This window comes from Sylvia atricapilla, chromosome Z (assembly GCF_009819655.1).
Source record: "Sylvia atricapilla isolate bSylAtr1 chromosome Z, bSylAtr1.pri, whole genome shotgun sequence".
In the NCBI taxonomy this organism is placed as follows: Eukaryota; Metazoa; Chordata; class Aves; order Passeriformes; family Sylviidae; genus Sylvia; species Sylvia atricapilla.
The window spans coordinates 44131822-44157587 of record NC_089174.1 but is presented as its reverse complement, the minus strand read 5'-3'; the positions used below and the strand labels follow the sequence as shown (position 1 = coordinate 44157587).

At 41.4% G+C, this 25766-nt stretch overlaps 1 protein-coding gene across 1 annotated transcript in view; it reads left to right on the top strand.

Moving 5' to 3' along the window:
• Window positions 1-3196: 3196 nt before the first annotated feature.
• The window catches only part of LOC136374559 (neuronal acetylcholine receptor subunit alpha-7-like), a 59309-nt gene continuing 36739 nt past the window's right edge, over window positions 3197-25766 (top strand). The window contains exons 1-2 of the mRNA XM_066339958.1: window positions 3197-3275; window positions 19082-19221. Of these exons, the coding sequence (XP_066196055.1) occupies window positions 3197-3275; window positions 19082-19221 (219 nt within the window). The remainder of the gene's footprint in view (window positions 3276-19081; window positions 19222-25766) is intronic.

The following is a 25766-nucleotide window of genomic DNA, read 5'->3' as shown; positions in this document are numbered from 1 at the left end:
CCTTAACAACAGACTGTGAGGGTAATACACCTTCAGGCCCTTCCACTGATGATGAAGGCTATGTGAGCAGCAATTCCAACAAAGAACCTGTCTGCAGCTCAGTAGTGCAGTAAGTTATGCTTTCTAGACCACAGTGTATATTTGGTTGTCAGACATGCTCATTTTTTGTCAGATGACATGGTTAAATGGCCCTCTGTGGAACAAAGCAACCCCAAGCATTTCAAAGAATTCCTTTGTAGCCTAATTTTGAAATGTGATTAAGAGCTGAGGAGTGCAGAAAAGGAGCTGGACTGCAAAGCCCTTGGATTCTGCCTGTCTGCATTTGCAGGCTCAAAATTGGATATTGCAGCACCAAGTCTCCTACTTATAGAGAGCAGTAATATAGGTGGATTTGCCATCCTCCTTGATCAGTGACCTTTAACCTGTGCCCCTGTAAGTCATTTGCAAAATAGAGCTCTCTGTTGAGGCAGCTGGCTCACTCAGGAATCATTCTTGGGGCAGCAGAAATGATCTGGGAGAGGAAAACTCCTATCTGGGGAGCAGGTAAGTTTTCCTTCCTGAGAGGCATTACTTCAGGGTATTACTTGCATCCATTCTAGGGCCAGGCCTCAATTTTCTAGCTCAACATTCACTGCTGCAGTGTCACTGAGAGCCAGTGAAGTGGTTTGTCATCCCTAGCTATCTCCAGACCCCACAGCACATGGCAAGCATGGCCAAGGAGCTGGACAGCTGCTGTCACATCTGCCTCAACAGCTGGGAGGAGGCCAGCTATGCATTGCTTTGACTGTTCTGATAAGTGTACCTCCTTTAGTGGGCGGGGAACAAGCCTGAGTGCCCCCTCTGCAAGAGGAGGGTGACCTCCATCCTGTATTTGGTGTGGGGGGATGACAGCTTTGAGGAGCATGTCATTCCATCCCACAGGGCACCACTGAACATGTTCCACCTGAGAAGAGGAGGTCCCAGGTGTCTGACAACTCCCAGTCTCCACACTCTGGCTATCAGTGGGAGGACAGCCACCTCCAGTGGCTGAAGGTGAGTGATCAGAACTGCAATATGTATGAAGTTTGTATTCACTGATGAAAGCTTTTATTTTTAAGGAAATATAAGAAAACTCCAAGTCTAAACCAGAAATAATGGACAAAACTATAGTCCCTGTTCTGCTGTGGGGATGTGAGGGGAATAGAGAAGGAGAAAAAGGAGAAGTTTTGGTACAGGTGCTCCACAGTCATCAGAATGGGCTGCAGGAAGATGTATCCCTGCGATGGACTCGATTCAAGTGATCTCCCTGCAGGGAGCTGTGATCCTGTATCAAACTCACAGAAAGTTTGATGTATGATCTCCTGAGGACTTAACTGCCTCCAGTCTCCATTGTCCTGCAGTACTATCAGACAGGCTCCACCTGAGAGTGTGAGCTGCTGCTGCCTCCAGTCCCCATATCACCACAGTAGTCCTTCTATTGCCATGTGCCTCTGCCCTGGGGTCATTGACTGTCTCCCACATCATGTCTCAGCATCCTTCCTCTACCTTGCTGTTCTCCACCACCCACTGTCATGGTTGCATCAAGAGCTGGGGCAGCTCTTTGAGGATGGTAGGAAGCAGCAACAGTGCAGCACCTTATCCCATCCAGCCTGCACTACTTTGGCTCGAATGGGGCTTTGTTCCAGCTTCTACATCCTGTTCTCCCTGCACAGGCACTCAACGAGCTTTGCCCACCAGCTTATTGACACCATCACACAGTGGGGAGGCCTAACATCAAATGGGTCTGGAGGTCAGCAGTGCAGCTGGAGAGTGGGAGGACAGCTCCTCTGTGGGCCCTAGCCTGACCTCCCTGGTGAGAGTGCGTCAGGATCCAGCTAAATCTGTCCAGGCTGAAGCTGGGGTATACACCAGTCCATTGTGGTCCCAGCCTTCCAAATCTATTTAACATTTTTTAAAAGAAAATGAAAGCATGAAAACTGCAGAACACATTTGAGTATTACTAATTAATGCTGGTGGTGTTGCTCTCTCCACTTGTACTGTTTTCCTCTCGTTTCCTGGTGCTTTGACCATCGATTCCTCCCGTTTTTCGTGCTCATTACAAGTTTGCACTTCTGCAGTTGATCCCAGGGCAGATGTTTCCAGCCAGGGGGACTCCACAGGCAGCCCGTTCTCCACCGCAAGTCCTGCTCCTCAGCGCACCCCGTGCTTCACGTCCTGGGGCTCTGCTCTCCTACCAGCCTGCACTGCCCGCTGCAGCCTCACTACGGCAGCGCCCAAATCTCTCCTCCTGCCCGGAGTCACGACTTGCTGCAACTCTGTGCGTCAGCCCAGGTTTTTAGCCTGCCGAGGCAGGAGCCCCGAGAAATTCAACAAGGGGAAGTGCAAAGTCCTGTCCCTGCTTCCAGTGAAAGAGAAGTGGGTGAGTGTTCAGAAAGGGCAAATGAGAAAAGAAAGGCCCGGTGATGAATATAATGCATTCAAGACTTTGCCTCACCTTGCCTTTCTTTGGCTGGTGAATAAAACTGTGGGGAGGAGAGGGAGCTGGGGAAGAGGGCACTCAGAGCAGCTCCCTATATCTGGTGAAAGTGATTACAGGAAGGGGTGCATTAAAAAAGACAGGAGATGTGCTATTTTCATTTTGCCAAACTTTTGCACTATTGAATCTCCCCTGCCACTTCTGCTGGGAGAAAAGGCAGGTGTGTGCCACAGGCGCTTGCCGCAAGTTGCCCTGGCAGCTGGGAGAGAGCAGAAGGGGACACACACAAATTAATTTCCCCGGGAAACAACTCTAGAGGCACTCGAGTGCAAACACTGAAAACACTGCAGCCGTGCTGTCTCGAGTTAGGTACAATGTGTGGAGATGTGGAAAGCATCTCCGAGGCAGCACACTCCCCCTTCTTGCAGTACACAGATAGCTGTGTGCGAGGATCACTTGCATTTGCTCCTGACCAGGGAAAGGCTCAGTGTGTCGAGCAATGTGAGTCCAAAGGAATGTAACCTGTTCCTTTATGTTTGGATTTACTGACCAAGCACTGAGCTGATTTGGCTCCTGGGGACGAGAGAAGCACATGAACAAATGCACTTTTCTCCCCCGGTGGGAGGCTGGTTTGATGCCTTATTACTGTAATTGCCAAATCCATCAGTCTTTTCAGGTTGTCTTTAAGACTTCTTCCCCTTTCACCCTCTGCTCAGAAAGGAGACACAGCTTATTTTCACAATGCTCAAAGAAAAGTGCTTGGCGTTTGTTTATTCTGCACTGTATCTCTGGTCATCCTTGTTCCTCTCACTCTTCAAAGGTAAGCTCATCTGTGTTTATCCAGGGCTTTTCTTTTTTTGTTGTGGTTTGAGGTTTTTGTTGCTGTTGTTTTGATTTGTTGGTTTGGTTCTTTTCTTCTAAATGCTAGTTACATCCAACCCCAACTTTTAGTTTTGGAAAGTCTTGTACCTGCTTGTATTTTGAACTTCATTAGAATGTGATTCTGGTTTAACTGACTTTTGTAACCACTTCGGGTAAGTTTGTGGATCTTACAGTACTGGCCACACTATTTCAACAAGGAAGAAGTGTGTTTGTTTTGTGGGGGGTTTTTTTCAGTCAAAAATGAGTGATTTTAACTTCCATAAATTAATTGAAATGGTTGTGCTTCAAAGGAAATATTTTTTTGCTCTCTTTAAAAATGTAACTTTCCCATGATTTTTTGAGAACAGGAAATTATAACTTCAGGCTGGTCAGAATTACTTAGGGAACCCTGTAAGTGTGTGGGTGTAATGGTATTCTACAGAGAAATACGAGCAGAAGAGAATTCATACCTGTTTGTTTTCTGTGCATCATTTAGGAGGATTAAATTTGTATAAATACATAAATATACTATCTCTTTGTTAAACATATTCTTAGTGTGCCTAATAAAAAACAGTCAAGGCAGAAATAGATATATAGTTGGAAACATCTAATAAGAATAATAATGGGCTTCTGTAGTCTAATGTGTCACCTCTGCCTAAGCTTTCCTAAGGAGTTTCAGCATGGTGTAAACAAAAATAGGAGCTGTGTGATTATTTCAAAATATTCAGGATTGCAAGGCTGACAATAAAGTGTTTTTAAGTGAGAATGTTGAAATAGCCACAGTCATGAAAGATGTTCTGTAATCTACACAAAATATGCTTTTATGGCTCCCTTTCAGCTGAAACATACATGCCTGCAGCAAATGAAAATTCTAAAACTGAGTATTCTAAGTGTGAAGGACCATGTCTTGTTTCTCACAATTTATATATAAAGCAGTATTGTCTTTTTAAAGCAGAGAAAGTGGTCCACCTATTTCAGAGGCGCAGGGCCACCGAAAACTTGGATTTATGTGATGTTGTACTGGACTATTCGTGCCACATAGATAATTACTCATTAATTCATCTGAAGCTGTAAAAGATCTGGGCATTTAATTATTATAGATTAATATTTCATCTGCCTAATGCAGCAATGGTGCTGCAGATAAATGTTTCTCCACCTTGCTGTTTTCAAGGCATTTATGTGCTACTTTAAGAGCTGAAATAACAGACAGGTTTTAGCATCTAGTTATGAGATAAGTAATTTTGTGGACATTCCCATTTTGAGTTTGGTGTCATGTAAACCCTGCCTTTTAAATAATGAGTTACCTCTAATTCATCAGGGGGATGCCTAGTTCCTCTCAGCAGCACATGAAGACAAACTGCTTTTATATATAATTCAGAAGATTTTCTTGTTAGATGCTTTTACCAACAGCTTACAAATACTCACTTTTACAGAAAAATGCTGAAGTGGAACAAAGTGAAAAGTGAATATATGATAAAGTTGGTCTGTAACTGACCTCCACTTTACAGATTTTTTTAACTTAAAAGAAAAAGGGATGAAAAAAAATGAGAAAGACCAGGGAATTGAGCAGTTGGGGCAGAAGATAAAAAAGTCAAAATGATCTTAGGATGTTATCAGTAGCAGAGTTTTTAAACAGTAAATCCGGATGAACTCCCCCTGGGTTCCTTAGTTCACCCACAGGGAAGTCACAGCAAATTCAAGTCATAACTAACATCACCCTCACATAGTGCTGAGTTGTTTCAACATTGTTCATAGCAATTTATCAAGTACTGAACACTTCTGTAGGGCTGTTTGACAGGAAAGTTGTGACAAGAACTGCATAAAACCCAAACAAAACAACACATTTAGAACTCAGGTTTTTTTCCAGTTCTTTCCTCAACTATGTCCTCCAACCTGACTTTTCTTGCAATAATGCCAGGAGCCCAAGTACTCATGTAATTTAAGCTAGGTCATTGCAGCCCTCCTTGAAAAGCTGATGATGCTTTATTTGAGACATGGGTCTAAGAAAAAGTCAGGAAACTGGTTTTTAACCTTCCTATATCCCAGGTGAATACTCTCAGGTCAGACATCCCTTCCAGGTCAGGGGCAATCCTTGAAAGAGCACCTAAAACATAGAAGGATCCGGTGAGTCTCAGCAGCTGCCTAACAAACTTTAATGGAGGGACATGAAAACCTCGTTCAGAGAGTGATTGGAAAGGAGGGATCAGTCCCCACTCCTGATCCTTTTTTTGAATTTGATGCAGTCTTAGAGAAAAGGTGCAGGCAACCTTGCAAGGACATTCTGAGAAACATGTCACAATGACCACAAAGACACAGCCTGTCTGAGGAGTTACCTTCAGCTCAAGGCACAGGCACCTACAGCGTTTGAGCAGCCAGGAAAGTTAAAACATGCACTTGGCTAGTCTCCAGTCAGATCATGTGTTCTAATTACTGTGCCGTTATATCCTTTTTTATTTCTTGGGTGAGACCATTACAGTGCCCTCCCGCTGCACAGAGCAGAGTGAGACCTCTTGGTTCTTTGCTCTATACAGACTGCCATCAGAGTCATATCTGGCAAAGTGTCTTTGAAAAGCCCAACAAAGGCAAGGGGAAGCTGAGGACAGCAACCTTCCTCTGCAGTCTGGTGGGAATATAAGTGCTCAGCTGTATGGGACAAATCCTATGGCAGGGGATGCTGCAAGTGAGCTCAAAAGATGTAAATGATGAAGTTATTCAGCCTGACTTGGTGTACCCAGCTGGTGCAAAGCAGCTTTTCTTTGGCTCACTCACAATATAGAATTGAATTGCTATGCTACACCAACTTCATGCTTTTTCACACCTTCGCTTATTTTGATGAGGTCTAGTGATCACATCAGAATAGAACTGATGATCATCAACTGATGATGAACCTCACAAATTTCTTGGTTCACTTCCATGAAAGCAGGTGCTGTTTCTGCAACAGCAGAACCATTGGCAAGATAGCCTCAGAAGGCCAGATTCTATTGCCAAGCTACAATTTATCTAATGTGAACTAATTAGACACGAATTTAGAGATCTGTGTTGTAGGAAGAACAAATAATGTTACTTAAATACCTAATTATGGAGTCTAAACTTAAGGCCTTGGCTGTGTAGGCCTGATAGATCTGCAATGATGTATTTTAATTAAAGTAATTTACTCCAAAGAGACACGGTTGAACAGATAAAAGTATCCCTGTGCTGTAACAAGGTACATTGTAATGTCATTGATAATTTAGGTGGCTGGTGAAGTAACTGTAACATCTTGTAACTGTTATCAGAGTAGTACCAGGTGTGAAAGTTAGATAATTTAGAATCTTTCTTACCCTTAATCAGAGGTCTGAAGGTTGTATTCACCTCAGCTCTCCACATTCTCTGTGTCAATGCATGGAATGATACAATTTCAAAGATAACAATGCAGCTGATACACATTTAAAATAGAAAAGGTACAGCTAGGCCTCGGCTTCTACTGGTAGGCCTTTTCTTCCATATTGATGGCATAAAAAGATGCCACACGTACAAATTGCAGACATGGAAAATTGCTGTCAGATTCCTCCCATTAATATCTAATAGCACAGACAGCAGGGCTGATCACCCTGAATACTGAGAACATGCTAAGGCATTGCATATGCATGGAGCTAGGGGAGTTAAATGTACTTGTCCACGGCACATGCACATACGGTCTGTGATCAAGAGCACTAGTGTCATTGATATGTGTCAATACATCTAAAATGGGCAGGCAATGGGTCCCAAGCAAACCCCTACTTCCTCTGAATTACTGTCTGCTACAGTAACTTGCGGTACATGCTTACTTCTTGAGGCTGACTTTTCAGTTCAATGAACCACTTCAGTCACTAATCTTCTATGTGCATTCACTGGCTCAGCTCTAAGGCTGATCTATATTATCATAGGCACAGCTGCTACAATGGAGCTGGCCGAAGCTTCTGAGAAGTTGCCAGATTCCAGGAAAGCTGGAGGTATTTCTATGTGCATTTGCTGATAGTGATCTGAGCTAAATCTTGTGTTAACTCTTCTCAAATAGCACTGGAAAAAGTGGGAAGGTCCAGAAAAATCAAGTGGGTCATGACATCACCAGTGCCTATTGTTATATGCACCTATTGGCGTAGCACTCTTGCATGTAGGGAGGGATCCAGAAACAGATATAATGCATGAAAAAGTAGCACCCATCTGGTCTTTGGGATGATGCTAAATGGTGCCCTGGGAACCTTCAGCCTTGCTTCGGCTCAGAAAGTTGTCTGATGGTCTCAGAGCAGAAGTTCCCATTTCAGGAAGAGGATTCATCTTTTAAAGACAGCTTCAGAACTCTTTTTCTCTCTGGTTTATTTTCCTAAGGCATGTGCGAAAGAACATGAGTTAGTGATGTGGTTGCATATACAATTTCATTTGTATGTGACAATCAAGGAGAGAGCTATGGTCTCTTCAGCTCTAGGGTGTGATTAAAGTAGATCAAACCCTTTTGCATCAGTCCTGACTTGGTTGTTGGAAGATGTCCACTGCCTAGAGGTCCTATATAATCTTATTAAGAAAGAGATCAAATCTGACTGAGACAGGTAGGGTTAGCACTAGCATTCCGTATCAACCCAGGAAATGAGAAAGGCAGACGGGAGTTTATTGGTGTCTTAAAACACACTCCTTAGAAAATACAGCTTGAAGAAAGGGTTTTGCTAATCAAATACTTTCTGCATTTAGCAAAACAGCTGATGAGAAGCCTGAGACCAGAACCAGATGGGGTGTTTGGAAGTAAGAATCTCCCTACCCAGGGCTTGCAATTAAGTCAGTAAATTGCTATGGAATCTATAGTCAACATAAGTATTATACATGTAAACAATGAGATACAGGTGTCTCCGTCTTGCCTTGCTATCAGTTGGCTTTGCTTAATTAGAAAATCTGTGGTTAATGGAGTGCTGAAACAGATGTCTGCAAACCTTATCACCATTCAGAAATGGATATTTTCAACACTTGTGCATTCCACAAGGTTGGAGAGAAACCCATAGTCCTCATTCCTATTCTTAGTACAACATATATTTGGGCAGTAAAATTGCTTAGAAGAAAGAGGCAGGCTTGAGGTGGTCTCATTTCTTGCTGAGAACTCAAAGAGGCTGAAGTCAGTTTGCAGATTGGACTAAGACAGTATACTGTTCCCAGAAGCTCAGCTGTGGTTACGTGGAAAAGCATCAGTGGTCACTTAGATCTTCATCGTGCTAAGGGAGAAATAAAGTTGTAAGTTGTAAAAGGTGTGTCTGTGGCAGCTGAGTTGAGAGAGGGTCTGATCTGCACAGATTCATACAGTGGTAGAACAGATTGGCTGGAAGGGACCTCCAGAGGTTGTTCAGTCCAGCCTTTCTTCTCTATTGGATTGCTGTCTGAGGAATGAAGCTGCAGACATCTCTGAGGGAGGTGGTGTCCCTTATGCAGAGTACACTTGAGAAAATAAAGGCTCTCTTAGTACTGTGGGAATGCCCCATCATGCAAGTTTATCTTACTGGTGCTATTCCTTTGCACCTCCCAGGAGAGCCTGGCTTCTTCATAGTGGAGCCCTTCCTCATGGAAGCTGAAGGCAGCCAAAAGAACACCCTCTTGTTTTCTCATCTCCAAGTGAATCAAAGTCTCCAAGTGAATCAAAGTATCTCTTTAACTCTAATTTGTCTGCTGTTGTCTCTGTGGCCTCCACTCCACTCACTCCAAAGGATCAGCGTTGCCCTATGGAGGCTTCATGACACAGACTTAACTATGTGTCATGCAGTGGGTCTCACTGAACGCAGGCTGGCTGTAGAGAATGATTCTGCTTAATGTTCTCATTACATCTGAGTCAGTGCATTTGGGAAAAACCAAAAGTAGGAAGTCATGTAATGGTGCTGATAATACATTACATAAACCTTAGCCATGTTGTGGGTTTTTCTGAAGATCTTGCAGAAGTGATAGAGCAGTCATGGCAATTGATGGCATGCTTTCCCTTTAATATTGTGTCATTTTAGAAAGGTCAGCAAACTGAGATCCAGCTCTAACAATTGTAACAATGGGAAGAAGAGATCAAAACTAAAATCAAAGGTTTCTAGATAGTTTGCTGTTCCCACTATTTCAAGTGGCAAATGGGCAGCAACTTTGAATTAAACCTGTTCGTGTTCAGGCCTTACACACAATCCATAATGGCAACTGGGCACCTTCAAGAGCTCCAAGCAGAATATTTGCCTTTCTATTATAACCAAACAGGTATCCTGAAGCATAATCTCTGCAGTAGCATTTTATTCAAATTTAATATAATTTCCAAAGATATTAGGGTCACCAATTATAATTTAAATTTATTGAATTGGTATCTCAGCTCAAGAACTTCAGCACTCCTGGCATCATCAGATCTAATTATGTGCTGCCTGATGATGTCAAAGAGGGGGCAGCAGGGTAAAGAGAAAAGGTATATCTAAGGGAAACAGATCTGTGGGTAAGAAGAAACATCCTTCTCCAGAGAAGGCCTCTGTCAAATCGGCAGATTACTTTGCCTTTGGGTCAAAATGTTCTGTCAAACTCAGGAAATCTTTTCTGGGGAATACAAGAGGGCAGCCCAGACAACTCAGGATCACTTCCTGACTTTCAGGTTCGTTCTGTTCTCACTCAGAGAGCAGGCATCCCACATCTGCAGCATTGCTACTAAATTACAAGATGACAATCATGCTCCACCTGGACACATGGGGTGCCAGTTTTGTTTTAATTTTGATTGGTCTGCACCTACATAATTCAGCAGACTGAAGTTACCAAAGCTTAAATGCAAGAGTAAAGACAGGCCAAAATCAGGTTCCCCAGATTGTCATTCTCTAGAAGTACCTCAATTTCACTGTGACTCATTTCTGCTCTTACTCAGGATGAGTAACTCAGCCAGTGCAGGTTTTGCTGGCAGGGTACAGCAGAGAGAGACCAATACTTCACATAGTCCACTCATCCCAACAAAACCAGGACCAGGGCCATGTACCCGAGGAAAAGATGATAGCATCTAGTGTTTTGAAAACAGATCAAAGCTAGCCAACACTTAACTGTCACTGAGATATTTATACTTTTCAAGTCTGGGAAAAAAGTCCAACAACAAAACAGATGTAAGCTTTTAAGCCACTTTTTATGCATATAAGGAAAGTTGGACTTAATCAGACAAAGCATAGTACATACAGTTTTAAGTGTCTCAGGTGAGATTTCCACAAACATTGTTTGATTGGTCACAAGTCCAATTTGCTCACAGCCAGTAATTTAATTCATCTAGATTGTATTAGAAGCAGCTTTTCTCTTCAATGTGAAATAAATTCAGTCTCCTTGCTAAGCATTTTCATGCCCCTATTTACAATTCCCTTTGTCTTTGATGACCTAGGCCACCAAATCCTCAGACTTCATTTCCCTTAGAAAAAATCCCTTGATAGCAGCCATTTGTCCTGCCGAGACCTCCAAACTATCACCAGCTGATTGTCAGGACATCTCACAAGGACTAGCAGCAAGTTTGACCTGACTTAGTGAAAGCTCATTGGTAATGCCTAAAACAGAGCTGAGTCTTATCTATAGATGTATTATGAAAGTTTTGCTCCCCCAGTGTGAAACTGTTTCAGATCTAGGAAAATGTATCTCCATATTTCCCATTTTGCATACTAATAAGCACTGAAAAAAATAGCAGTCATTCAAGGTGCAGTCAAAATTTTTATCAGACTAACCCCTATCCCTTTTGGAGGGCTCTTACATTATGTTTCTCATTATCCAGCATTTGACTTCTGATACTGTAAAGACAAACTTGGAACTTTCTTTGCATTCTCCGATCCATGCTCACTCTAGACGTCTGTGCCTTGCCAGTGCCTTGTAGCCAGTGGAGCTCTCTCTTTGTTCATGGGTAACAGCTGTGACTTGAGTGATGAGGGAAAAAGGCAGAGAAGCTGTCTCTAGCCTTGCTTATTGCATCCTCAATGCCTTTGCTGTGTAGCTTTGCTAAGTACAGGTGGCAGTCTGGCAAGGAAAAGGTTCATAGTCTGGGAAACTAACCTTCGCTGGGATCATAACCAGATGAGCACTGCAGAAGAAAAAAGAGAAAGAAGCACGAATATCTCGGAGGACACTGGGCAGTTAATTTTCACACTATTATTGTCTGTATAATTTCCACTCCAGCCTGTCCTCTGCATTGCCCAGAGAAGTTAAACCGTATTAACAGTGCTTTGTCAATAACACACTGATGCAATGATTTAGAGGCAAGGTCTCTCCCTCACCTTTGAATCATTAAATAAGGGAACAAGGTTTTTTCCCTATTAAAGATCTACCTGAGACTAAGGAATAGCTCTTGGAATCTTTACTCTCTTCACATCTTGAGACAAAATTATTTATTTTTCTCTTCCTGGGGAGTTAGTAATGTCAGTGTATAAACTGGGGGAAACTGACTAAAAGAAGCCAATTGCTGTTCAGGGATGGGCTGGGCACAGATCAGTGGGTGGCTAGCAATAGTATTGTGCATAATTTCTCTTCTTTCTGTCTCTCTTTTTGTTGTCTCCCTTTTCATTATTATTTTTATTACTATTATTATTACGTTTCATTATGTTTTATTATTAATATGTTTCATTAATGTTACTACTGTATTTTTTTTCTAATTCCTCTCTCCACCCCATTTGGAGAGGCGAGATTGTGAGCAAGTGACTGCATGGTACTCAGTTGCATATGGAGTTAAACCACATCATTGAAGGCTCTATCACTGCTGCTATCTGCACTGGGTTTAGGAAAAATAATTCCTCCTACCCGTTGTTTTCTCAGCCTAATAAGTCTTCTAATAAGCCTATCTGTTTCCACAGAAACAGTTATTACACCTGTCAGTTCACTTATAACTTTCCCAGATCTGAACTCTCCACATGTGCCTGGCATGATGTAGAGTGGGCTTTTGATGGGGAGGTGCAGACAGACTTGACCCTTTTCAGAGCTGTCTGTGAATGCTGTGCATTTGCCATGGCTGCCTCATTGATGGCACTTGGAGGGTGAAGCACATAGCGCTTTCCCAAGAAGGGCTTTCTTTGGGTTAACTGGTTTGGGTGCTGAAACACATAGAGATGAAAGTATGTGACAAGATGCTCTGCAAGCCAGTGGGAGCAGGGAGTGCAGAAGCCCAGTCCAGTACACTGATGACCATATCACTGATACCTTGCTTTTATCTTAGGGTTTTGTTTCTTTCCATTGGCTTCCATTACTACTCCTCTGCACAAATCCCAGGATGGCTAGCAAGAGTTGCCTCCAGACAGCCACAGCAGTTGGTAATGTATAGCAAGGAGAGTCCCTCTCTTCATCAGTGCTCCAGATTCCTCCCACTGTGCTTGCTGTGCATCTAGTATAACACTTATATTGCATAGAGCTAATGTAAACTAGCATTACAGTAAAAGTATATTTTTTGTCTTTATTGGCTGTGCATAGTTAGGTTTCTGACCTGGAGAAATGAGGCCATTTAAATAACTATGATAACTATGATTGAGAGGTATCCCATTGTTAATACCTCAAAGTGTGTTTCTCTAGCTTACATATGTAATTCAGCCTTTAAAACACCTGCAACCAACCCAGACAGACCAAAAAATACCATCCCTTTATTATATAGTTTTAGCATGTTGTGATGGGCCTTTAAGAAGAAACTTTTCCTAGAACACCTTTTTAATACCCATCTCTGCTTGGAATTCTTTATCTGCTATGAATGAGCAGAAATGACCAGTTTCAGGAATATCAGGTCCTGTTTGGCTAGGAAATCATGTAATTTCTCACATTCCTCTGGGTGTCTGATGAATTTTGTATGTAAGATACAGAAACAATCTGCATAGCGAGAGACAGAGATTAGAGTCAAAGATTACCCAGAAGGGAAGTAGATTAAAAAGAGGTTTTAAGTGATAGATATATTCAAATACACAACACATAAATACACACATAGAGGCACACACACAGGGTAGAGGTAGCTGATGTTATTCCATTGTTTCTTATGTGAATCCTCTTCCCTGAAGGCGTGATGGCATGCATTTTAAATCAAAGGGCATTGAAAGAAATAATGCATTTCCAGCCATAGATGAAAGTAACAATACTGCACATAAGAACAAAAGCAGATGGGACACATCTGTGTCTCTGGGGATTAAGTGACATATGCAGTGACATGCTTTACATTCTCAAAAATCTGCAAAATATTAAAAATAAGTTGCTTTCTATAGCTACCGAAATCATTAGAACATGCCTCATTTTGTAAATGCTCTTGCCATTGCAGTTCTTTATGTGACTGAACATTATCTGTTCATTTACATAAATGAAACAATCTGCTTCTTTCCTGATACTTCTAATGTTACTGCCCCCATAATTCTTTATTTCATGTAGTGTGTGTGTGTGTGTGTGTGTATGTAAGTTTCCTATGATCATTCTATTTGGATTCTGGAAGCAATGGCTAAAAATTCCTGCAAGAGTACAGTGATAAACTAAAATGAAAATAAATAATAGAAGAGGAGCTGTGGCAGGAGGGTTTTAGGAAAATAGTTTTTAGTTCTAGGATTTAATTCTGATAACCATAGTTTTTAAATTGATTTTTCCTCTGTAAATATTCCACTTAGAAGAAAATTAAATACAATCATTACACAACTAAACAATAATATCTCACAGTATCATAGCACTGTTGTGCTTGGTTTTTATAAATGCCAGAACTTCACTCATTTTCTTTTATGAAGCGGTAAAACAAGCAAATAAACCAAAACAAAAGATACATGTCGAAGTAATAGTACTGAGAGAAAAAAGTGACATAGATGTGGTGAAATACCTGCAGAAGGTACAAGGTGAGTAAATAAATGTCACAATCACAGTATCACTGCATTTTGAGACCTTTTATGAAGTATTGGGGGGGCAAAATATGTAAAAGCAACAATACGATGGATCAGAAATATTGATTGTAACTTACCATGTTCTTCAAAAAGATTATATATGAAAGCCATTCCAGGAACTGTCTTTGAAAACGAAAGAAGAAAACAAAGAGATATTTTCTAATTCAGAGGCATGTTAGCATGCATATATGTTAATATAAAGTGATATGGAAAGAATATGATATTTTGTCTGAAAGACACCACTTTAGATACCAATAATTTTGTATCAATAAAGTAATAATTTGTGTATGCTGACTCAGGTTTCTGCCTAAAGAAATGAACAATGGCTAGAAAAGAGCTAGAGGCTCCCCCTCACAAAGAGTTGAGAGATTATGAAAACAAAACCAGGGAACACTATGACATAGTGGTGGAATAGTTGATAATACAAGTACCATTGCTGAAAAATTAGTGAAAATCCATGCTCTGCTACCTATCATATTGTTGATATTTCATTATTTATTCTTTACTGGGCACAACCAGCCAGAATGTGTCTCACACCAGGATTCTCAGTAAAGAAGCTGACTACTTCGTGAATTGAAGGGCTGGACCCTTACCCTATAGCCTGGGGACCTTGGCATGCAAAGCAGAGCGGGAAAATCAACCAGCCAAGACCAAACATGACAACACAGCTCCTGGAAAGGATAGAGCATCTGTTCTTCCTGAGGATGCCATATGGATAATCTGGCCAGACCTAGGTGCAGATTCCCTTGCTGTGCAATTCTCAGCAATTACACCCTGGAAAAGAAACATGAAATGCAACTATAGCATCTATTCTCAAAAGATTGGTAGCACTTTATTGGTAGTATCATTCAACCAGTGGGCTTCTGGCAGACTTCTTTACACATGCAGAAGCACAGACAGAATTCAGAGAGGTGTTTAAAAGTTTAATATACTGCATGAGTAATTGCTTTCCATAGAGCTCTCTTCACTACCAGTCTGGGGATTGGTTGCCTTGCACTTTCCAGTTGTCTGCAAACTGCAGGAGCAATTTAGGGAACATTTTTGGATTATTCAAGAGTAAATCTTGAGGAACAATTCAGTCCTTGATCTAGTAATTCCATGTTTCCTTTCTACTGATAAGCCTCAGCACTGGATACAGCATTGCAGATATGTATCACAAGTGCTGAGTAGAGAGGAAGAATCACCTTTCTTGATCTACTTGCATGGTTCTTCCTGTTGCAGCTCAGGATGCTGGTGACCTTTGCTACAAGGGTACATTGCTGGCATATAGTCAGCCTGGTACCTGTAAGGGTCCTTGGGGCTTTTTGGCTATCCTGCTCACCAGCCCACGAACCCCCAGCCTGTTCTGCTACCTAGAGTTACTCCTCAGGTGCAGGACAACTTTATACTTTATTTCATTGAATTTCATGAGGTTCCTGTCAGTTATTTCTCCAGTTTTTTTGAGGTCCTTCTGAGTGGCAGAAAACTTTGTGCTGTATCAGCTGCTCCTCCTAGTTTTGTACCATCTGAAAAAAACCCAGCTTGCTAAGAGTGCACTCTGTCCCAGCATTCATAAAAAACGTTTAAATAGCATTGTTCCCAGTATCCATCCCTGCAGTAGTCTACCACTGGCTGGCCTTCAGCTGAACTTTTTGCTGCTGACTACAGCCCTCTGAACCTGACAGTTCAGCCACTTTTCTGTTCACTGTTCACTTATCTAGCCTGTAAGACATAGACAAATATTTGTGAGAATTTTTCAGAGATGGTCTGCTAAAAGTCTTGCTAAACTTGAGGTAAACATCCTACACTGCTCTTCCATCAAATTTTAATGACTTTGTAAGTTTTCCAACTGCTTCAAAGATACTTCAGAGACAAGGGAGGCACTATCAGAGGCAGTGGGTCACAAAAACTCTCAGATTATTTACCTAGAAAACATCATGCCCTTTGCCAGTTACTTTTACTTACCAGTAACATACATAGGCAAGCAAGTCTGGCAGTGGGTTTGGGAGACCGACTTGGCAACTTTAAATATTGACATCCATCATCTAGCCTAATTTAAAAGAAGAAACAGTGCCACAGTTTTTGGTTAAACTTCTGTGACTGAAGGGTAGTCAGCGATAAAGCTTATTCTACCGCTACTCCTGAGAGATTCAGGTTTCCCCATCACCAGCAAACACTTCATTTAGCACACAGAGTTGTAGTGTCACAATGCATTAGCACAACTGTTATAGGAGAAGAAGCAGAAATCTCTCTGGAGTATGAAACATTAAGTATTTGAAAATTACAATTTAAAGAAAAAGTCTGAACATAAAAGTCAGACTAGATGTCCACCTTAGTGCCGTTCTCCAAAGCAGCTGTAGCAGAGATGGCAGTGTGATTAAGCTAGCCAGCTCTTTGTGGTACCAACAGCTGCTATGGCTGTTTGCCAGGACATCCCAATGCTCCATTGCTTCTGAATCCCTGTCATTTTGTTAGCAAAACCATGCAGCACACAAATATGTGGTTGCCAATGCCAACTCAATAGACTCAGAATAGATCAGCTACAACTATTCAGTTTTGAATACAAGAGGTTGCAAAGTATCAGGATCACATTACAGAGAAGAGAGTTTAAGAACGGATGGAAAACTAGGTGCAGTTCTTTGCTACTTCACCTCACAAAGTTTAACAGGGAAAGAGGCTTGGCTTCAGCATGGATGAAGCACACTGTGCAAGGACAGCTTTCCAAAGCCTGTGGCAAAGGGTTATGCTTAGATTTCTGCAAGTCAGACCTCCCGTGAGGGAATGCTTCCATGCAACCTGACAATGGAGGCACCAGGGCAGTGTTGCAGCCCAGTTGGGTCCAGAGACTGATGAAGGGCACTTTTCCCTTTGTAAAAGCTGAAGAAAGGTGAAATGCCAGTATTATGTAAGTACTCAAGATGAGAGCAATAGTTCAGGAAGTAATTTCTTCCCTAAAGCACAGGAATGTGGGTGGGTAAGTGAGTGAAAGGATAGCAAATTTGCTCGAAACTCAGAGCCTCTCCATAGGACAATGTATGGTGATTTTCACAGGTTTCCTTCACACACAAGACTTCCATAATGGAGTCTGGTCCTGCTGAGGTGCTAGAAAGTACTAAGGCCATTACCAAGGACTTAAATCTCTGCATAAGTAAGCAGTGAAAATTACTTAAGATGCTGAAGGAGAGATACTTGTGGTCAGAGTTTGTCTTTGCCATTGGTGAAAACATAGCATCCAATGCTGAGGGATCAGTTTGGGCTATTGAAGGCGTGCTTACAGCATTTGCTCCTCTGGGTGCCTGTGATCATGTAGAATATTATGCAAGTGGAGAAAGGGCCCATGAAATTGATATGCTGGTGTAATTTACCAAAGTGATCCAAAATACTCCTCTTCCTTGTTTATCAGGCACTGCCATGCTAGAAGGTCACAAAACTTCATTGAGTATTAGCAAAAAAGAAAAGAACACAAGTTAAACAGACCTATGAAGTGTTTATAAACTGAATTTATTATTAGTTTTAAAAGACATGGCTGCTTTGTTGTAGGGCAGTTTGTGTCAGGCTTAAAGGGTTTGCTAAGCATACTAGGAGACTGGTAAGGCAGAATGGATTGTTATATTTTTTTGCAGTGTCAAGAAGATAACACAACCTCTGTGAGAGAAGTTTTAATCTCAATTTGCAGAGCTCTGATCAAGAAGTAAAACTCATCATATACAGAGAGTGGGAGCTGCAGTGGATAAAAAAATGCTTCAGTCCAAAGTAATAATGATTTAGAGTGCAGAGTCTCTGCCAGGGATTGAATTTATACAGTTCAGAGAATACACACTCATGTTGACAGGACTGGTTTGACCTCAGGGAGCCTGTGCTCATGACCTGCCTTCTCTTAAGTGCAGCTCTTAAGTAGAGCTCAGGCTGTCACTAGCCACAGCACCAAGATCTACATGGTTTAGGGGGAACCAGGGTGCTGAGCATTGTATCCCAGCAAACTTCCTGCTTTGCTGAAGGAAGATACCCAAATCTTCACCACCTACAGTTGTCATGGCAAAGAAACCTGGTCATACATGTTGGACAGATGCTCTCCACACCCACTCCAAAGGTGGGAACTAGGGCATTTTGGAAATTGAGCATAGGCTGAAGTTCTGCTAATCTTTAACATTCTCAGCTGTTTGCATGACAGCTTTGTGTGGCGTCTGTCCCCAGCGCAAACTGAGATAAGTGTGTAATACCAGAAATTCAATATCACTGTAATACCTGTTAAATACTCCAGCCTTCATACCACTACCTCAGCAGGTGTTAACAAAGTGTGCTGCCATCAGATGGAAAAAAGGCAAAAAACCCAGCCTAACCCTTGGGTTAGGCTTTCTAACCCAAAGCCTAGAAAGACTGCTACACAAAACTGAGTAAGGTAGGAGGAAAGGTTGTTACTGTTTCTTGAGCATAGAAAAAGGCCAGATACATCAGCTCCAAGAAATAAGGATACCTTTTATCCATGCTTGGTAAAAAAAAAAAAATATGGCTAAGTAATACCAGTGCTGGCTCACAGTAGCCAGTGTCTAGGAAATAAGAAAAAGCAAATTAACTAATTAATTTGCTTGCCTTCCAGGAAGCTGTCTGGTGGTTTTGGAGCCATGGCTCTACTGTCGATCAGCAGGAGGGACTCCAAGGAATGGGGACAATTCAGTCAGAGCCCCAAATTCCGTTCAGTAATTTCTGGATGTTAGTAATGAGTTAGAGTGTTAGTAGTTAATTTTTTTGAGAGTTCATCATTCATATATGCAGAAAAGCTGTGTCTGTCACATTCATGTGCAGAATTTGGGTGGTGTTTTTGGGAACTGCATTCTAATTACAAATCTAATAGGAAGGAGTTTTCAACAAAACAGATGAACAGTGGTGACTCTGTGACAGTGTGAAAATGACAGACACCTTCTTTCTTTTCCTCTAGTCTCTCAGCAGGGGGAAAGCCAGAGACGCTTATACAGAGAGCTGCTGAAGAACTACAATCGTCTGGAACGACCTGTAGTGAATGACTCCCAGCCACTCCTCGTGGAACTCCAGCTTTCCTTGCTTCAGATAATTGATGTGGTAAGTTGCTGTAGATAATTGACGTGGAACTTGCTGTTCTCTTCTCTTCTCTGTGGCACCCATTCAGCATAACAAATCTGATCTCTCATCTAGGAGACATACTTTTCCTCTTTATCTGGCTATCAGAGATGAAAGCAGTCTGTGTTTTGCTAAGCATCCTCCCTAAATGCTGGAGAACACGTTTTGACACTTTAGAGGAGTGACTATTGTCCTAAAAGCACAGCCATTTCTGAAAAAACATGAGCTGCAAAGGAGATTAATTATGTATATTTTTTCCCTTTTTTAACAGAAAAAAATTCAGTCAATTAGAAGCCATGTGTTAGTACAAATTATTAATGATACATTCTTCTCAGAGCTGTGTGGGATGCAATAACCCAAGTCCATGTGCAGCATTCAAAGCTACCATCACTGCACTTACACTTTTCATTAGATATAGTGGCATTGGCCTCTTCTCATATTTTTACCATGTACTGCAGCTGAATGAGTCTGCCCTGAGATGAGCTTAGAAATACATAAAAGTAAAACCTGCAGGCACAGCCCTCTAATTATCTTGACTACAACATGCTTTTACAGAATTGGAGATTTGACCCATGGAAAATTTTAACATGATAATCCAAATCCTTTTTTTCATCATGAAGAGGATTCTGTATGATAAACCATGATATATATAGACAGGATTTCTTCCATCTACATGAGAAAAACAAGCCAGGAGAACAATTTTGACCATCTTCATCCTGTCAGCTGAGCAAACAGGAGAACACACTAGTGCTCTTAATTTCATTCTACCTTTTCCATAAACAGTATTTGGAGCTAGTTTTTGATACACTGTCACTAGCATGAAAGGCAGGAGAAATAGAGGGAGAGATGTGGAAGCATTTGTGCACTTGCAAAGCAATTTAACAGAAGCCTCAAATATTTAAGCTTTGAAAAGCGCTCACAATAGTTCTGAAAACATGTAGTACACCTGGTGCTCTCCCTGGAGAGCCAAGCAGGACCCTGAAGGTGTAGCCCCTGAGTGACACAACATGCAAGTGGCAGCTCCAGTCAGCTGTGGTATTCCTGGAGACAGGCAGAAGCCACTCAGATAGGGTGTGCATCTTTCTGTTGAAATGTTATCAACTGCATTGAACTGGAAGAGAGAGGAAATCAGTACTGTCAACCAAAGGCCTCTACATGAATGAAAGAGCAAAGATTTCCTGCAGCTAATTTCAAATAAATTTCAGCAAGCAATTCTAGGTTTAGCAGAGGTATCCAGTTCCAAAGATCTTCCTTCAGTCCTTCTTTATCTGTGGTATTTTCTTTCAACCTAATTTGAAGATTGGGAGTACTAAAGGGGACTTTTCAGCCACAAGGCTGTAACTGTACATTTTTGAAGTCAGGAGGAGTTATATAAATCAATTTTTCAACTGTGTTTCACATGGATGCATGAAACCCAACCTTTCAGGAAACTGGTAATTTTTAAAAGTACTTTAGGTTATTGTCTGTCATAAGAAATGTAGTTCCAGTGTTCCCTTTTGGTTATCTATAACAGGAAATAGGTATGCCAGATGTTCATACCTTTCAGAAATGAAAGTTTTTTCCCTACATGTTTGCACCCAGTACAGACGCTAGATGTTAACATGTTTTAATCAGAATTAATCACCAGTCTGAGGCTTGTGGTCTTGCAAACTGCACTCAAGGTGTTTTAAAAAGCATCCAGTTACCTGAAATGTTTCTCTTCGATAATGTGAGAAGGTGCCTATTTCCTCAGTTGAGGGCAGAAAATCACTTGGCAGTTGAATCTCTGTAGTAAAAATGTTATTGCGGCATCAAGTGGCTAAACCAACCAGCCTGAAAATGCACAAAACACTGATCCCCTGGGTCCTTAAGTCAGGAATCAGTGCAGAAATATGCCAGCAACAAGCACTGTATTTGTGAGCCCCTCATCTTCCATTGCTGTCTGGACAGACTGTAGCATCTGTCTGCTCCAGCTGCTGAAGTAAATGTCTGTTTAAAAGGAGGGTCATTATAGCTACAGTGATGCAAAAAGAAGCAGTCGAGCTACAAGGAGGAGGTAACCTCTGTCAGCTGAGACACCATGAGGCAAACCAAGTGGCCATCTCTGTTCAGTCAGATGGGAATCTGGGGGTGAGTAGACTCTGCCTCCTCAGCTGTCCTGCCTGGCAGAAGACAAAGCAGCTGGCACACAGCTCTTCACTTGGGGAAGAGGACAGACAGCATCACAGTCTTGGCAATGGTGTTTGCATTAACAAAATGAAAAGCTGCTCTTTCTGAGGACTTGTGTGTTCCAGCATGATCCATTACCATAAAAGAGCAGGGTGCTAGGCAGAGTCCCAGCATGAGGGCATTTTTTACACCATACTCCCTGGAGAGGAAACAAGCACTCCATGCTCAGGGAAGTGTCATGTGCCAAGGCATACTACAGCATTGCTGGTCTCACTGAAATACTTTGCAAGCAGTCATTGCAATGGGCATGAGACAGTGGACCCTGTTCTGGTTTCTCTGTAGGAGAAAACAATGTGAAGAAGATTAAAACTAGTCTCCTGTTTTATTGTTGCATGGAAATGAGAAAGAGTCTGCCACTAATACCCAAAAAATCCTGTGCCTTACCCATGCCAAGATTTGACATCACATCTAAAGTACTTCCGTCTGGGACAGGTTCCATCACATGCCTCCATAAGTCTGTTTCCTACACATACTGTATTAAAATGTAATGAATTCTAAATTCACCTTCTGCAGACTGGCTGCTGAGAACAGCACTGGTGACAATCTAGTTGCACTCTGCTACATGGAGAGAAAAGACTGCTCTGATACTGTTATGGTTTTCCAAGCAGTAGTAGAACTAACCAGTTAAAGTCTCACCTCCTCTTCTTAAAACCATTCAAAGAAAATTTCAAAGCATGGCTGATTTGGATAATGTTTTCTGCCTCTACATGCATGTATTTGCCTACACAGGGTATGTATGTTTTTTAGGATTCAAAGCCAGCCATCATACCCAAAGCTGAGAAGAACATGTTCTCTACGTGTCACGGTTGTGGTAGACAAATGCAAATGAAGGACTTTAGGGTTTGGGCTTTTTCCCAGAATTATATTAATCCACAACTAGAGCCATGACAGGTCCATCACATTCAGGAAACAAATGAAGAGAAAGAGGAAAAGTTACAGCCGCTGTTTAACAGCAGGGTTCAGTTCAGTTTGCCTTGTCCTCTGTGTGTAAGGGCAACTTCATGCTGAGCTGTCTCACATGTATGCCATTTCTGAGAGTCACTTTAGCTTGAAGCCTGACCCCCAGGCACTCCCTGTGCATCAGAAGGGCATTGGCTGGTGATCTCTCCCACAGAACACTGTTAAGCCATGTCAACGCAAGCAAGGGTAGACATCTAAGAGTACTTGGAACAAAAATTCTCTTCTTATTTTATCTAAGAGCCCGGTCAGCTGGTGAGGCTAGACTAGTTAAGAAACGAGGCATGGCAATTTCTGCAGCAGAGGAAATGCAAGCATTTTTCTATGGCACAATGTGAAAGGAAGCTGCTAGGTGAAAACTATTTGTCATCATGAATTATTGTTTTCATTTTTCTTGGAATTTGCAGGAGACCTTATCTGAAGGGGTGTATATAAGGTTGTGCTGTTAAGTTATTAAAAAGAAAACATACAGCTGTTGAGGTCCCTGCATATGGTGGAGTCCTGCTGCAACAATCCATGAGTCATTATGCCCTTCCAGAATCTAGAAAATACATAATCTTCCTGTATTTTGGGTTGCAAACCCAAAACAAATGCTGTGTCTGGAAAAAAATATTATGGACTGTTTAGATTCAATTGCATTGTGTGTAAAATGATTGTACATGCTAGCGACTGCAGGATTATCCCAGACCTCATGGCTGGGGTATCACAAGGTTTTTAACAATCTCACTCTTAAACTACTGATGTTGTTGCTACAGTGTGTCAAAGCTCTTTACATCTTTGGAAAGCAGCAAGGTGAGTTAATATAAGAGTCTAGCAGGATGAAAAACCAAAGATTCACTTTGGGGTTTTTTTCCTGAAAACTGGGTCTGAGCCTTGCTGTTCAGAGAAGACAAGAGAAAAGATCCTCACATACTTTCACTGAACATTCAGGTGCAGTCACTCTCACTATAAGCAGCATACTATCTTAGCAGCATAGATATTTTGCCTTCTATACCCAGACCTTATTGAAATATTGGATTCAAACTTAGGCTTTCACTAGTTTCCCCTAAATCAAGGAATACAACCCTGAAGGAGTTGGGGTTTTTGTTATTTTGAGTTGGTTTGGGGGGGTTTTTTTAGGAAGTGTTTGGTAAAAGAAAAACTTTCAATTGCAGGCATCTGTTGACATTGAAGCTGCCTACACCAGCCTGCTCATTTCTTAGGTGATCTGCTCATCAAATAATAGGACTGTTGAACTCAGTTCTCAGGAGCTCAGATCTTTTTGCTGGAGAGTTCTCTATTTGAGTGAGAATTGCCAAAGCTATGGCTGCCTGTCAGTGTACTGTGCCAGAAGTTAAAGGTGAGAAGGCAGGATGGGAGGCTGTGCCTGACCTGGCTACATCCTGTCTGACACAGCCCTCCAATTCTTGAGTTTTTCACAAAATTTCTGTCAGTTCTGAATGTCTTTAGTTGATATCCTTGTTTTTAAATGATTTTGTTTCATGAGCTTTCTAGGGCTGGTTCTGTAGGTATATTGAAAGGCCAGAAAATTCAAGGTGTATTTTCTAGCTCTAATGCACCTCTTCCTTCTTAAACTGACCTTACAGCATCTAGGTCATTCCCTCCCACCTTTCATTCCAGCATTTTCACACATACAAAAATCCATGCTGGGTGTTATGTAAACCCAGATCAACAGCCAAGTGATTCAAGGAAACAAAAATATGCAGTGCACATAAGCACCTATTCATTTGTTATTCCCAATATAGTATCAGTACTTACTAGATTAAACCATAATCCCTATAGTACATCCTGTACAAATCTTTTACAGATAGATATCTTCAACTATGTAAGCTATGTAAGCATGACCATTCAACTGACTCTTTCAGCCCTTTTAGATTAAAGTATCTTTTTTTCCCCCTTTCCTAATAGTGCCTTTGCATTTATTTGTGGGATTCTTGCATAGCTTTTGTGAGCAATGTTTACTCTGCTTCTCCTTGAAAGACCTATTCTACCAAACCATGTATCTTTCTGGAAAGTTTTTTTTCACTCTCATCTTGCAAGAGCCTATTTGACAAGACCAGAGTAGCAAGGCTGATGCAAAATAGTGCAACTGGGAAGAAAAACAGACTGGATACTGTTAAAAAAGCTGAAAACCTATTAGTGATCATGATCATTAAAATTCCAGATAGAAAAATTACAGAAACGTTTCTAGACCAACAGGTTCATTTGAGTTAAATCCCAAAATCTCCCTCTTGGTCACAGAACTCACTTAGTGTGACCAATGTTCAACTCCAGGAAGAAAAAATAAAATTTCTCCATTAGCATGGGAGGATATTGAAAACTGGGAAATTTAAGGCTAATTGAGGCATGAATTATTGTTTTGGTTGTCTCCCATGTGCCAGACATTATCAAAATGCCAGTCTCATTAAACCAATTAAACATGCAACATCTGAATTTGATACCACAGTGAAGATAAGCGCCATGGGTAGTATGGTTTCCTGACTAATACTACTTGCACACACTTGCATGAAACATTATGATGAAGTTTTAATTACCTGAACCTTAACAGCATATTTTTATTTTATATGATCTCTGCCCTGCTCAGCTCAGAGTGGAGGCAGCTCACTTAGTGAGAAGCAATTCCATGGTTTGTTTTCTTTCAGCCTGGTCTCCCAGGCTGTATGTACTGGCAGTGGCTCTAACAAAAGAAAGGCTGATTTTCTTCTGAGGTTTTTAGTTGTGGTCATCCAGCTCGGGCATTTCATGATAATTAAACAATTTTCTGTCTGACTGGTGAAAAGACTGTACTCTGTTGTTTGTAGATGTGAGAATTTAGACCTTAAGCTCATGTATATTCCCTAATTTTGGGTAACTAATCTGAGTCATCAAAGATTTTTAATAGAAGAATTAAGCCAAAGCTGTTGGGGTGGCCTTGAACCTAGAATTTCCTTAGTTTCTCTTAGTTCTCTGAGAATAAGTCCTGAGAGACAGTGACTTCAGTTCCTGAGTAAAAACCTTTCCCCCCATTTTCTATGCCTGATCACAGGCTTTAAGAGCTCACTTGAGTTATGGAACATACCTACATCCCCGTATTTTTTGCTGTGCTATCACAGCACCCTGCAAATATAGGAAGAAAAAGCAAAGGCAACCTTGCAGATAGACTGAGTGTGAGTCTCACATAAGTGCTCAGGGTTGCCTTTCTCAACTATCCTTCTGCTGTTTTCCTTGTGATTTCAAATGATGAAAAATACAATTAATAATTAATATCCTAGAATAAAGGTTTGTGTCTAGTCCTGTTTGTTTGAAGCACCTGCCAACTATGCACAAAATACACGGAGGGCTATTTCAGGAGGAGATATCCACCCTGGAGAATATAAAAGACA